A 12,378-nucleotide genomic window follows, 5' to 3' on the forward strand; every position below is an offset into this window, starting at 1 on the left:
AATAGAGGGTCCATTTAGGCAATCATAGTGCCAGCACCCATAAGCTCGCACTCATATCAACCTCAACTGTGCACCAAGAAAACAAATGTGTGTGTGTGTGTGTGTGTGTGTGTGTGTGTGTGTGTGTGTGTGTGTGTGTGTGTGTGTGTGTGTGTGTGTGTGTGTGTGTGTGTGTGTGTGTGTGTGTGTGTGTGTGTGTGTGTGTGTGTGTGTGTGTGTGTGTGTGTGTGTGTGTGTGCTTACCCGGTCATCTTTGGTGGTCTCCTCTTTTGGTATTCAACTTCATCCACAGTCCACACAGCCCCCTTCACGTTCTCAACGCGAACAAAACATTTGTGCAGACTCAGGTTGTGGCGCACAGCATTCTGGGAAAAGGGAGAGAGAGAAAAGAGGAAGACATTTAACATCACTGAAGACACGTTTACAATTGCTTAGCGAAGGTATTTTATTTTCATTCATAGTGTAATATTTAATAAGATTTGTCACATTTTATTAAACATTTTTGTGACCTCTTCTTTTTTTCCCTTTTCAAAGGGAATGAACACTTTGGCTTGTGGTGGAGAAAAAACACCAGCATGCAAGGAATGCATTAAATAATCATACACGACATATTCAGTTTTATCTGTTAAGTGACTAATATTCTCTGATGTCTCTTGATGTCTAGAAGTTATTTTCCCTAAATACTTTAAACTTGACTGCATACATTTCAATGATATTCCATGACTTCTATAAATAAATATGTCCTTGAGGAGAAACTCAACCAGCAGAAATGTTTTTTTTTTATTTCCTCTCTCTTGGCTGGAGGTAAAACGATTCACTCGGGGTGTGTTCAGTACAAACAATGTTTTCCAGCACGGTGTTCAGTTACCTGTTAAGTATTGTGACCTGAGGATGCTTTTTATCCACACACACACCGTAGCTCTGTGTACAGTGTCAATACAGGGTGGCAGTTCTCTAGGAGCCTCATTTTATCTCAGAATTGTTCTAATCAGTCACCATCGGCACACACACACACACACACACACACACACACACACACACACACACACACACACACACACACACACACACACACACACACACACACACACACACACACACACACACACACACACACACACACACACACACACACACACACACACACACACACATCCAGAGGCACTCAGACAGGCACGCAGGCAGGCACACCGCTATCTTCGTCTCACCCCCCCAGGGACAGGCCTCCCTTTTCATCTGCTATTTGTAGTTTGTTCATGCCCAATTTCATTACCAATTTTAATTCGTCTATAATTAAATCCTGCATATTCTCTCTGACACGTTGTTCTAAACCGAGAGGGAGGGACAGGCCAGGCATGCATCACTCCTTGCCATAATTACACACACACACACACACACACACACACACACACACACACACACACACACACACACACACACACACACACACACACACACACACACACACACACACACACACACACACACACACACACACACACACACACACACACACACACACACACACACACACACACACACACGTAATTACACAAGCCATAATCAGCGGAGGAACCCTTTCTCCCCCGCATCCCCTCAACCCCCGAGCCGTGATGCTAAGTTTTGTAAATGAGTCTGACCCCAATCTGCGCCCGCCACCCTGACAGTGCAAACACACACACACAGATACACACGCCAGACACTAGTGCTATTGCAGTGCTATTTGCATTCGTCTCCGTGATGAAAGCCTAATTCTCCCAGTTATAACATTAGCAGTCATTTACAGTGGGTCACAGCACATGTGCCACTCATCTCCTCTCCCTCCGGCTGAAAGAGGGGGGGGGGGGGGGGAGCTGGAGGCCACATTTTAGGAAGGAAGACGATTGTGTAGAACAAAAAAAGAAATGGAAAAATTAGACTACATTTATATCAGGTTTTTTCAAATTCAAAATGTTTGAATATTTGATCAGTCGGGTTGTGTTTCTGCTGAGGCCTCACTGGGACACTTCACTTCCCTATGATCCTAAATAGGAGTTTAAGTGAGAAGGCACAATGATAAATACAATTATTAATAAATAAGCAACTTATATGAGATGACTTTGAGACCACGTTAGTGTTAAACGGTGGTGGACAAAGCACTGGAAATACTATGAATTATATGTATATATTATAAGACAAATGTTCTCAGCATCTCAAAATGCATAAATAGCCCCCCTGTGAGCGTTACTATCATATCCCCCCCCCCCCACAGACACAAAAAATCCAGCACCAGTCACTTTTACGCTGCTATGGACAATTTTGCACACCTATTTGAACTATGTACATCATCTTTTTTATATATATCCTGCTTACTTGAAGTAAACGGTTATTTTGTGTTTTTTTTGTAAATTATTCAATGTTCTTGTGTTTTTTATACCTCGGGACTGTGGGAAACAGTATTTCGATCTTTCTGTGTGTACAAAGATATTTTGAGATTGACAATAAAGTTGACTTACATGATAATTATTACTAATGAATGTGTGATCAGCATATAACATCATTTTCAATAACCTGCGAAGTACGTATGTATTCATTTAAATGGTAAAAATAACTGTAATGTAATAAAAGTTAAACCATTTTGTGTGTAGTAAAAATATAATGTAGCATGAAAAGGTACACATTGTTTCTTCAGTACAATACTCGATAATAATGCAATTTGTACTAGAAACAACATTTTTTTTTCCGGTAAGTTAAACAGAAAATAAAACCTCTTCTTCAAGGAATCCTACCCATCATGCATCACCTTGAAATAGCACTCAACATTCATCTCTCCTCCTCTCACATTCACCCTTTCTTTTTCTCTCTTTCTCTCTCTTGTCTCGTCCTCATTTTCTGTCCGTTTTGTTCCTATGATCAATGACTTCCGCTCCCTGACACCGCTGCTCTCCTCATGAAATATAACAGCTTATTAAAGGACATACATCTCTACGGCCCTATTTGACTCGCTGAGCTGCTGTATAAATACATAAGGCCATGCCGAGCTATATTTAAAGGTCTGCGAGGCCAACGGCACAGGAAGCAGACACCAGACATTAATAGTTAAAATTCATAAAAGTCAGATGAGGAGGTAAAGATATTCCTGGCTGCCCTATCTCTTAACCCTCTCCGCACCCCTCCCTCCATCATAATCATCTCATCCCTCCCTCCTTAGTTTAGGGCCATTAAAAGGAGGATGGGGTCTCTCCTCACCCTCCTCTCACTCCTTTGCTCATTCTCTCGCTTTACTTCTCTGGAGGAACTGACACTCAAATTAGTGCGAGCTTTGGGTAGAAATGGGTCAGCACCTACAATGGTGGGATCAGGCCAGGTGTGTGAGGGGGATGAGGAGAGTGAGAGGGAGAATTCAATGTGTGTGATCATGAGCAGTGTGTGTGTGTGTGTGTCAGCTTTTTATGTGCATCTCTGTAATGAGGCTGTATAACAGCTAGATTGTGGCTCTACCGGGCTAAGTGGGGCCGACTCCATGTGCCGTGTTGGAGGTGAGAGAATTGTTTAGGGCCGAGATGGAGGGAGACGGAGAAAGAGGAAAAGGGAGAGTGAGGGAAGGGAGAGATAATGAGTGCAGCAGTAGGAAAGTGTCTCATAAAGGAATGAAAGAGCCAATAACTGTCAAATCAGTCAAATCTTTAGGAGCTGAGCAAAGTCAGCTTTAAAAACCTTTGTGCTTTTTTACCTGTGTGTGTGTGTGTGTGTGTGTGTGTGTGTGTGTGTGTGTGTGTGTGTGTGTGTGTGTGTGTGTGTGTGTGTGTATCATCCTGAGTGTAAGGGCTACATTTAACCCTAAAAAATGAATAAATGTTCTGCAAAGTCAAGTCCTAATGGCCAATCCAAATGTTTCTAACACTGCAAGATCTGCCTTCAGTCTTTGTTTCTCTCATTGTGGTCTCAGCTGGCATCTGCTTGGGTTAGGGGTTTCATCAGTAGGCCCAGACCACAGTTGCTCTGCAGTCAATTAGAGCAGCTTACATCCAGCCAGAATTGTATACCACATTATAGTTTGAGTCAAAATATTGCTCTTTGATTGAATCAGCTTCCAACCATTCAGAGCCGCGGTCCAACTTTCATTTTCTAAATATGGCGCTGTTCTTTTTCTACATCATTTAAACAACTCCAAACCCCATTTGCAAAATGGTCTGGTTTCAATTTGTTGAGTTAACATTTAGTTTTGACATTTAGTTAGTTCTGAGAAAGACAAAGCGCAACTGAGAGTGTGTATAGCATGAGCTTTTACCTTCCATGTGGCTGTGTTTCTCCTGAAATAGGCAAACTTCCGTGTAAACCAGTTGTAGATCTCATTGAGAGTCAACTGTCTGTCTGGGGACTCCAGTATGGCCTGAGGACGGAGAGAGGAGACGCAAGCAGATTTAGAGAGGGGGAAATACTGATGGCAAGAAGACATAGTGAAACTGGATCATTGGAGGGACTTACATGGCGTATAAGAGAGGCGTAAGTAAAAGGAGGCCTGACATCAGCGTTCTTGTAGAACTCACAGTTCTGAGCCAGCTCTGAAAAACAAGAGGTATGATCATTATAATTCAGCTGGTGTTTGTAATGCAATACATGTAAAACAATAAGCAGATTCTCAGTGGGATTTTATATCAATAAGTCCATAAAATAAAAAGGTATGAAAAAAGTAAAACTGTATCTAAAATAAAGAATATCTTAGAATCTAAATGTTTGATATTATTATTTATTCAAGGATCAAGCAGATTGTTATGGGTGAGAACTGTGGTGAGCACAGCTTTCTAAAGATACATAATTACATTACATGTTAGACGCTTTTATCCAAAGCGACTTACATACTCAATACTGTGGGCAATCCCCACAGGAGCAAAGTGTCTTGCCCAGGGACCCAACGACATGCTGACTGCAGTGGGGTTTGAACCTGTGCTCCCTTGACCCGAACACCAACGCTCTATCCACTGCGCCACACGCCTCCAACACAATATTACATATTCTTTAGAATCCAATCATTTATTTAAGCTTTGCGAACTTGACTTCATTCTTAAACAAATATTAAAAAATAACAAAAAAAACTAAAAGATGGCATCAATTATATAATTCTTTGAGCGATAAATTAAAGTAAAACATATGAAGTTGCTCTTCCAGGGAACTTTTTTGAAGAAAAAAAGTAACTAAAGCAGTGTGTCAAAAAACCGACCAAATCTAAGTCCATTGTGAGACAAAATCATTTGATCTGCCTAATAGTAAAAAGGCAGGTCCTGGTTTAGTGTATGTTACCTGAGGCGATGGGGGTGCAGTACTTGTCGGAGTTGCGCCTGCGTATGGGCCCGACCCCGTGCGAGTGGGAGTGTGAGTGTGAGTGCAGGCTGGAGGAGCTGATGACTGAGGGGCCCTGGCGCATTGGGGTGATTGGGGCGGCAGCTGAGGTGGGGGGGTGACCAAGACCCTCTGGGTACATGTCGCTGTCCCGCTTTAACAGAGAGCCACCGGAAGCCAGGTTCAGCTAGAGAGAGACACAGAAAGGCAGACATTAGGGTTCAGGTCTCGTCGTTTTCTATCTATCAAATCCACTAAAACATTGTAAATTCTGCCCTTCTTTAAAACACAACACACACAAACATGTATTATTTCCTAGCCTCATCCTAACCTCAATGTTTTAGTGAATGCAATGGATTTTATATCTGATTGATGCTGTTCTTATATTTACGTTAAGGTTCCACAATCTGCTGGGCTGCTGTTTACAGAGAAGCGCCATCTACACAGGACAGAGTCAGGTGATATCAATGTATTAGACAGAGCTTGTGTATCATGTACAGACAAAACAAATTGTGCTTCTTAATGGTTTTGCCTCCTAGGTATGTAAGAATATTAATACAACTGAAGTTGTAATTTAATTATTTAACCTACAGTATAGCAGTATACGTTGATATATCCAGGAAGTTAAGTTAAATAACCTATACAAAATGTAAGGTCCAAACACTCCTCTTGTTTGTGTCCCCACTTTACCAAATGCATTCTTGCGAAGAGCCACACACACCATTCACATGTACTTTATTTATACACACAGCACTGGTTGCAATTAACCCTGCGTTTACAAATACAAAACCACACGACAGCGTGTTTGTAAGAAGGGAACACACACATGCACTCTGTGGTGGCAACGTCTTCACGGACCAATACGGCCCAATTAGGCAGAGACTTGCGCACACACGCACGCACGCACGCACGCACGCACGCACGCACGCACGCACGCACGCACGCACGCACGCACGCACACACACACACACACACACACACACACACACACACACACACACACACACACACACACACACACACACACACACACACACACACACACACACACACACACACACACACACACACACACAGAACCAGTACTGCCAGTCTCTCTGGGACAGGCGTTGCAGGGCTCCTAGTTTAGGACTAATTAAAACCCCTGTTTGTGATTGTGTGAGTGTGTGTGTGTTGTCCATATGTAAAATGTGTGAATCGCCCTCTCTTTACTCTGCCCCCTCTCTGTACCATTTAAGTAGACCGGAGGGGGCGGGGCTGTTTAACAGGTACTTCATTAACGCTCCAACCCTGCCACATCACCACGGCAACAGTCGAACCCTGTTAATTGAGGCCAAGCTTTGTTTCCATTCCTGACGCTCCTCCCCTGCCCCTCCTCCTCCAATCCCTGACCCCGAGGCTCGTCTCCGGTGGTGACAGAACACGCCTCTTCCTGATTTCCCATTAGATGTTAATAGCAGCTGATCCCCCAGCGATCAACGCATCATTCACACACACAAACACACACTCAGACACACACGCATATTGCCACTCGGCTGCACCCATTTACATCCCCTCAAATTAAGACACTCTACCTCTAATTGACAATTAATTTCAACATCTTCATATTTTAATAAGACTCCTCGTCAATCTGAATAATGAAATATTCATTAGATATCTAATAACAACCTCACCAACCAGTGTGGACGCACACAGACACATGCACTCACATCACATTTCTATCCCTTCTGTGGACACACATTGAAAATACTACGAGAGACTGCTTTGGCTGTTCTCTCTCTCTTACAAGCGAGCAAATACAACATCTTAAATGTTGAATCGAATGCAGAACTGAAGTTTGACTTGGAGACAGTTTGAATATTTTTGAGGAATTCAATATACATTATCATGACAGTTTTTGAGATAGAGATGAAGAGGGAGACACAATGAAACAAAAAGACAGAGAGTACAATGAAAAAGGAAAAGACAGAGTTGTCCCTAGGATTTTAAAATGACATATTAACCCTCACTGGTCAATAGGGGGCGTAGATACCAAGCTAGACAGCAAGAGATCCCAAGAAGGTTTAGGGATTAATAAACTGTTCCATTAAAAGGAGTTGTAGGTGAATAGGAGGTAAAGATTTGGGGTACGAGGGTAGAATATGAAGTCATGTTATTTTGGGTAAGAAGTGTGTACTCACAGGTTGGTTAAAAGGCTTTGGCTCTGAGGGGCGCATGTGCAGGTGGGTCATCATGGCCTGAAGTCGCTCACTTTCTTTTGACAGCTGTAAAACAAACAAGGGTGGTTACCGCCATGAAAAACACTTTATCTCACTCCATAATGCTTAGATTGATATCTCGCGGTATTGACACAGAATTACAATTGCAATTACACCTCAGGCAGAGAGACGATTATGAAAGTTATCCACCTCGACACCCGGAGCTCTATCCCACACTTACACTAGCCTGCAGACACACTCGTCCCTGTTTGACATTGTTAACTGCCTTTTAACGGGTGCTGCTACAGCCTGTGGAAACGCGGCATCCTGTGTCTGTGTTTGTGCGGGAGTACAAGTGTACACACATGTAGCCTCCAGAAACAACGGATCTACACTCAGACAGATTAACATACTCACACACTGCAGAGATGTGTAAATATGAAACATTTAAACACAGTGCCTGGGCTGCTGTGTGTGAGCTGTTGGAGGGTAGAGTGGTGGGCCTCTGAGGGATGAAGTGACTTGTCAGAGAGAGAGAGACGGACGTCCTGATGTGATGTGACACCAACTGCCTCTCTGTCACTTTGTGTTCCCTGGTGGTGGCTTCAGGCGCTCAGCTAAACGCTGTTTACCACCACCACCAAACACAATGCTCACCCTCATGCTGGACAGCGCACACACATATTACGCAGTGATGTGCACAGGGTATTCTGAAGTGCTTTCGAAACTATGTCAAGATGTGTGTGTGTGTGTGTGTGTGTGTGTGAAGAGGCGACCATTGTGTTTTCACTTTTCTTACGTACTGGGTGAGAACAGAATTTCACTTCTTGTCCAGTGTTGGTGTTTTGCTTTTGCCGGAGCGTTCAGATGTTTCAAGAGTATGCGTGCATGAACCACTTTGAGAACAAGAGAGGCCGTGCCGTCCTCCGCTTTCTGGCTCATCTCTCTTTCTTTTCTCTTCTCTCTCTCCCTCCTCCTCCTCTCAGCCTCGCTCTATCTTTCTGGTGACCAGAGCAGCTTTATAATTGGAGCAGCAATGGCAGCTTCTCTGCCGACTGCTCCTTTTAAATTACAAGCTCCACTGCTCTCCATAAACTCTGCCCTGCTTCAAACAAGTTACTGCCATTGACTGGCTGGAACAGTCTTCGAGACTTAGTTTAGAAGTGGATGAAATGTGGTTGTCGGTATGTGACTCACCTGTATTTCCAGTTGCTGGACCACCTGCATCTGGACTCGGCACTGAGCAGTGCTGCGGTCATCGAGGGCGTGCTCATTGTTCAAGTGCCTGGAGGTGAGGGGAAATGCAAGAGGGGAAATTGATATCCACGAAAACATCATTCAAAGTTCCAAAGTTTGATTAAATGAACAGCATCCTTGCATGTCCCGGATAATGAAGTAACACAACCCCACTCTTGCACTTTTATTTAAACTGCGTTATGAGCTGTTTCAGAGCTGTAAAAATAAATCATAATCTTGGAGGTTTATTTTGTCTAGTGAAGAACGCAGCAGCTGTGTTTTGTGTGTGTATACTTCATTGGTGCTCAGCGAGCCGTGATCCAAGACAACCACCTGGATATGAGCTCATGTGTTATCGCACAAAGCCTTATCTTAAGACTCTCTGTTAGCTAAACTCCACTCCACATATTAACACTGCTGCGCATGTGTGTGCGTGTGCATGGACGTGTGTGTGTGTATGTGTGAATGGTGGCGCTGTTTGTTTCCTCCAATGTGGGAGGACCCGGGACCTTCTGATCTTTCCCAGCCCACCCCTCCCTGTCTCTCTTCCTCCATCCCTTTCTCTCTGCTCTGTCATCGCCAAGGTTATTCACAGGTTGCTGCTGCATGCACGGTGTGTGTGTGTGTGTGTGTGTGTGTGTGTGTGTAGTTGTGTGTGTATCAGAGTGAGTTTCGCTATATCCTGTGGTGTTAAGTTACAATCCGAGTAATCTTCACAAAGCCACTTTCCTGACTTGTTTATTGTGAAATGTACAAGAAGAAATGTGTGTGTAGAGTGTGTGACTACTGAGTGTCTGGGTGTGTGTCTTTAAGAAAGCAAAAAAAGTTAGGCAATATCAGACGAAGTCTAGAAATGAAACAAAAACAATGATGTCATGGCATGGCTAATCCAGTCAGATAGACAGCTCAACAAGTGCACGATAATAATAACAAAAACATGATCTCACCCCTGACTCTCTATTGCTAAGCTCTCTCTCCCAATGCCTTGTACTTCTGTCCACTCTCCCCTTCCCACTCGTCTTCCCCCGCAACTCCCTAAATGCCTATGATTCACACTCATTCCAACCAGAATCTGCCCCTAAAACCCTCCCCTCTCTCTATAGCCGGGCCATAAACAGTAGCAGTTTTTTTTTCGATGTGTCCCGACAATGAGGCTCTGTTTACTCCTCTGAGTGCTGGCAGACAAGGCTTTAACCCACATTACACCCAGCTCTACCGACCACAGCCAGAGTATTATACCAGAGGACGGGGAGGGAGGGAGGGAGGGAGGGGAGGTGGGACCAGAGAAGAGAAGAGAGGCCTGAAGTAGTGGAGTATCTCCCGCCTCTGTTCTTCTGCTCTACCCTTTCTCCCTCCTGGGGCGATGACTAAGGCTGGCTGCAGGGAGCGCACTGTCGGACTGACGGCATTATCTGTCACAGATACACACACACACACACACACACACACACACACACACACACACACACACACACACACACACACACACACACACACACACACACACACACACACACACACACACACACACACACACACACACACACACACACACACACACACACACACACACACACACACTCTTTCTCCCTCCATCTGCCCCGGGGCTACGTGAAATAAGACACCAAACAACAGCTTTCCTCTTCAAACTTTCCCAGCCTGCCTGCTCGCTTTGATCCGACTGTCCGATGCCATCACAATCCCCACGCACGCTTCTGTGATAATGTGTGTGTATGAGTACGTATTTCATCACGCCCGCTTATTAATATCTCCGTTGCTCAAATAGTTAAGAGTTCCACACCGATAATGAGAGTGTGAGTTTGTTTAGGGCTTCATTAAGGGCTTTGTGAAGCCTTCGTTAGCAACAGTAGTGCCACGGGGAAGTCCGCTGTACAGTGTGTGACAGAGGAGGAGGCAGCAGAATGTCAAGGCCAGAGACGGCATCAACATCCCCCAGTGACTCCCAACTAACATGAAGGTGGCAGAGGGAATACGTGAAAGGGAAGTGTGTTTGATGTGTTTACTTTTGTTGTGGTAACAACAAGATGTGTGTGTGGATGAGCTAATTAAGAGTACTTTCTCTGTTCAGCAGTGAAACAATGTGTTTGACCTTTCAAATAAAAAGCTTACAAAACATACAAAGACACAAACAACAACTACATGAGGGAAATACTTGGTGACAAATATTAACAAAGGAACAAAAGGGAAGAGGAATAGTGTTGTCGGAGGATGATGAATAAATCCTACACAGATGTTGTGTCTGTGTGTACCTGTGTGTGTATGCATGAATGTGCCTCAGAGCAAATGTGATGCAACTGATTGCAACTGATGAATTAGTGAGCCAATCGGAAACATGGCTGATGATCATGACTGACACTCATTAAGCACAAATTGTAGCTTTTTTCTTTTAGCTCTGCTTCATCTTTTGCTAGTACTGGTGATCTGAATCAAAGAATGTGTCATGTGTAATTGTCCTCCAATGCTACTAGGTGCTAGCATTGTTGAGCTTCTTAAAAATAAATCCCTGGCGTTTTGTTACGAATGAGTGATACAATTTAAGGACGTTTCACGTGGTCCTGAATCTGATTTAGGTGTACATTCTTGGGTTTGCACATTGGCAGATAAAATTGGTCAGCACAAAAAGCTGAAGTTTATCAAAATGTTTATCTTTGTGAGGTTTTGTTAATAAATAATTGAGCCTGTCTAGAAATGTTGTTTTCTCCATGCTAAACACATCCAAATGCCCTTCACTATAACAGGTGTGCTGTTTTGAATATACTTTATGCAGGACCTCAAGGTACTATAGTAAATGTATTTTTTTAGTGTGTCTGAAACCCCATCCTTTGCATAATATTTCATATGGTGGTTGTTAACTTACTTGATAAACTGTCCCATGTCCTCACACAGTGCTTCACAGCCAGGCCATTTACACTCTCCATGGCCGTAGAGAGGATGGGAGCCGACATGCTCCTCATGACTGCACACAAGAAAAGGTAGGTAGTAAAACACATGTCACCATTTTCATCTATTGTTATGTTCATAAAGTAAACAGCAAATAAAACATCTCCTTCCTCAGATAAGAAGCAAAGGTTTATTATATCGCACTCTGGCACACAAAAACAGACGGAGAAAACGAACTGCAGAAGCATCACGACAGCCATCTGAGTCTGGTTAGCAGTCATTAGTTTGAACAGTTCGGTAAGCCAAGTGCAGAGAGAGGAGGACAGAGCAGAGTGGGGTCAGTTACAGAAGCCAGGCAGCTCAGGGAATTGGTCCAGCAACCTCAGAGACACATTTTCAAGTCCATGACCTGTCTTTCTGTCCTTGCCGTATGTGATGTGTGTGTGCTAGTGTCGGTGTGTGTTCTTATGTTTCAGGAGTTGACACAGACTCGGCACAGGACCAACCAGCCATGACTGATTGGCGGCGGGTGCCGTCATGTGCTGGTTGTTCTTTTGTGGTGAGCTTACGTGTGCGTGCACGTGTGTTTCTGTGCGTACATCTGTGCATATTTATGAGCGGTTGTGTATTTGTGTGTGGCAATGGAAGACTGAGCCAGGTTTGGTTTGGGCCCAGTGTAGAATAACTGTGTGTGTGCATGTGTGTGTGTGTGTGTGTGTGTGTG

General features: G+C 43.9%; 1 protein-coding gene across 8 annotated transcripts in view; it reads right to left on the reverse strand.

The window, feature by feature from the left end:
- The window catches only part of foxp4 (forkhead box P4), a 93,523-nt gene that overhangs the window by 7,942 nt on the left and 73,203 nt on the right, over positions 1 to 12,378 (reverse strand). For 6 of the 8 annotated variants that reach the window (XM_034082410.2, XM_071203109.1, XM_034082408.2 and 3 more), the window contains 8 exons: positions 11,632 to 11,730; positions 8,715 to 8,802; positions 7,500 to 7,583; positions 5,711 to 5,758; positions 5,281 to 5,506; positions 4,468 to 4,544; positions 4,271 to 4,372; positions 244 to 365 (listed from right to left, as the gene is read on the reverse strand). In XM_034082410.2, the coding sequence (XP_033938301.1) occupies positions 244 to 365; positions 4,271 to 4,372; positions 4,468 to 4,544; positions 5,281 to 5,506; positions 5,711 to 5,758; positions 7,500 to 7,583; positions 8,715 to 8,802; positions 11,632 to 11,730 (846 nt within the window). The remainder of the gene's footprint in view (positions 1 to 243; positions 366 to 4,270; positions 4,373 to 4,467; positions 4,545 to 5,280; positions 5,507 to 5,710; positions 5,759 to 7,499; positions 7,584 to 8,714; positions 8,803 to 11,631; positions 11,731 to 12,378) is intronic. The other 2 variants (XM_071203110.1, XM_034082409.2) reach the window with 1 other exon arrangement.

Source organism: Pseudochaenichthys georgianus, chromosome 5 (genome assembly GCF_902827115.2).
Source record: "Pseudochaenichthys georgianus chromosome 5, fPseGeo1.2, whole genome shotgun sequence".
NCBI lineage: Eukaryota > Metazoa > Chordata > Actinopteri > Perciformes > Channichthyidae > Pseudochaenichthys > Pseudochaenichthys georgianus.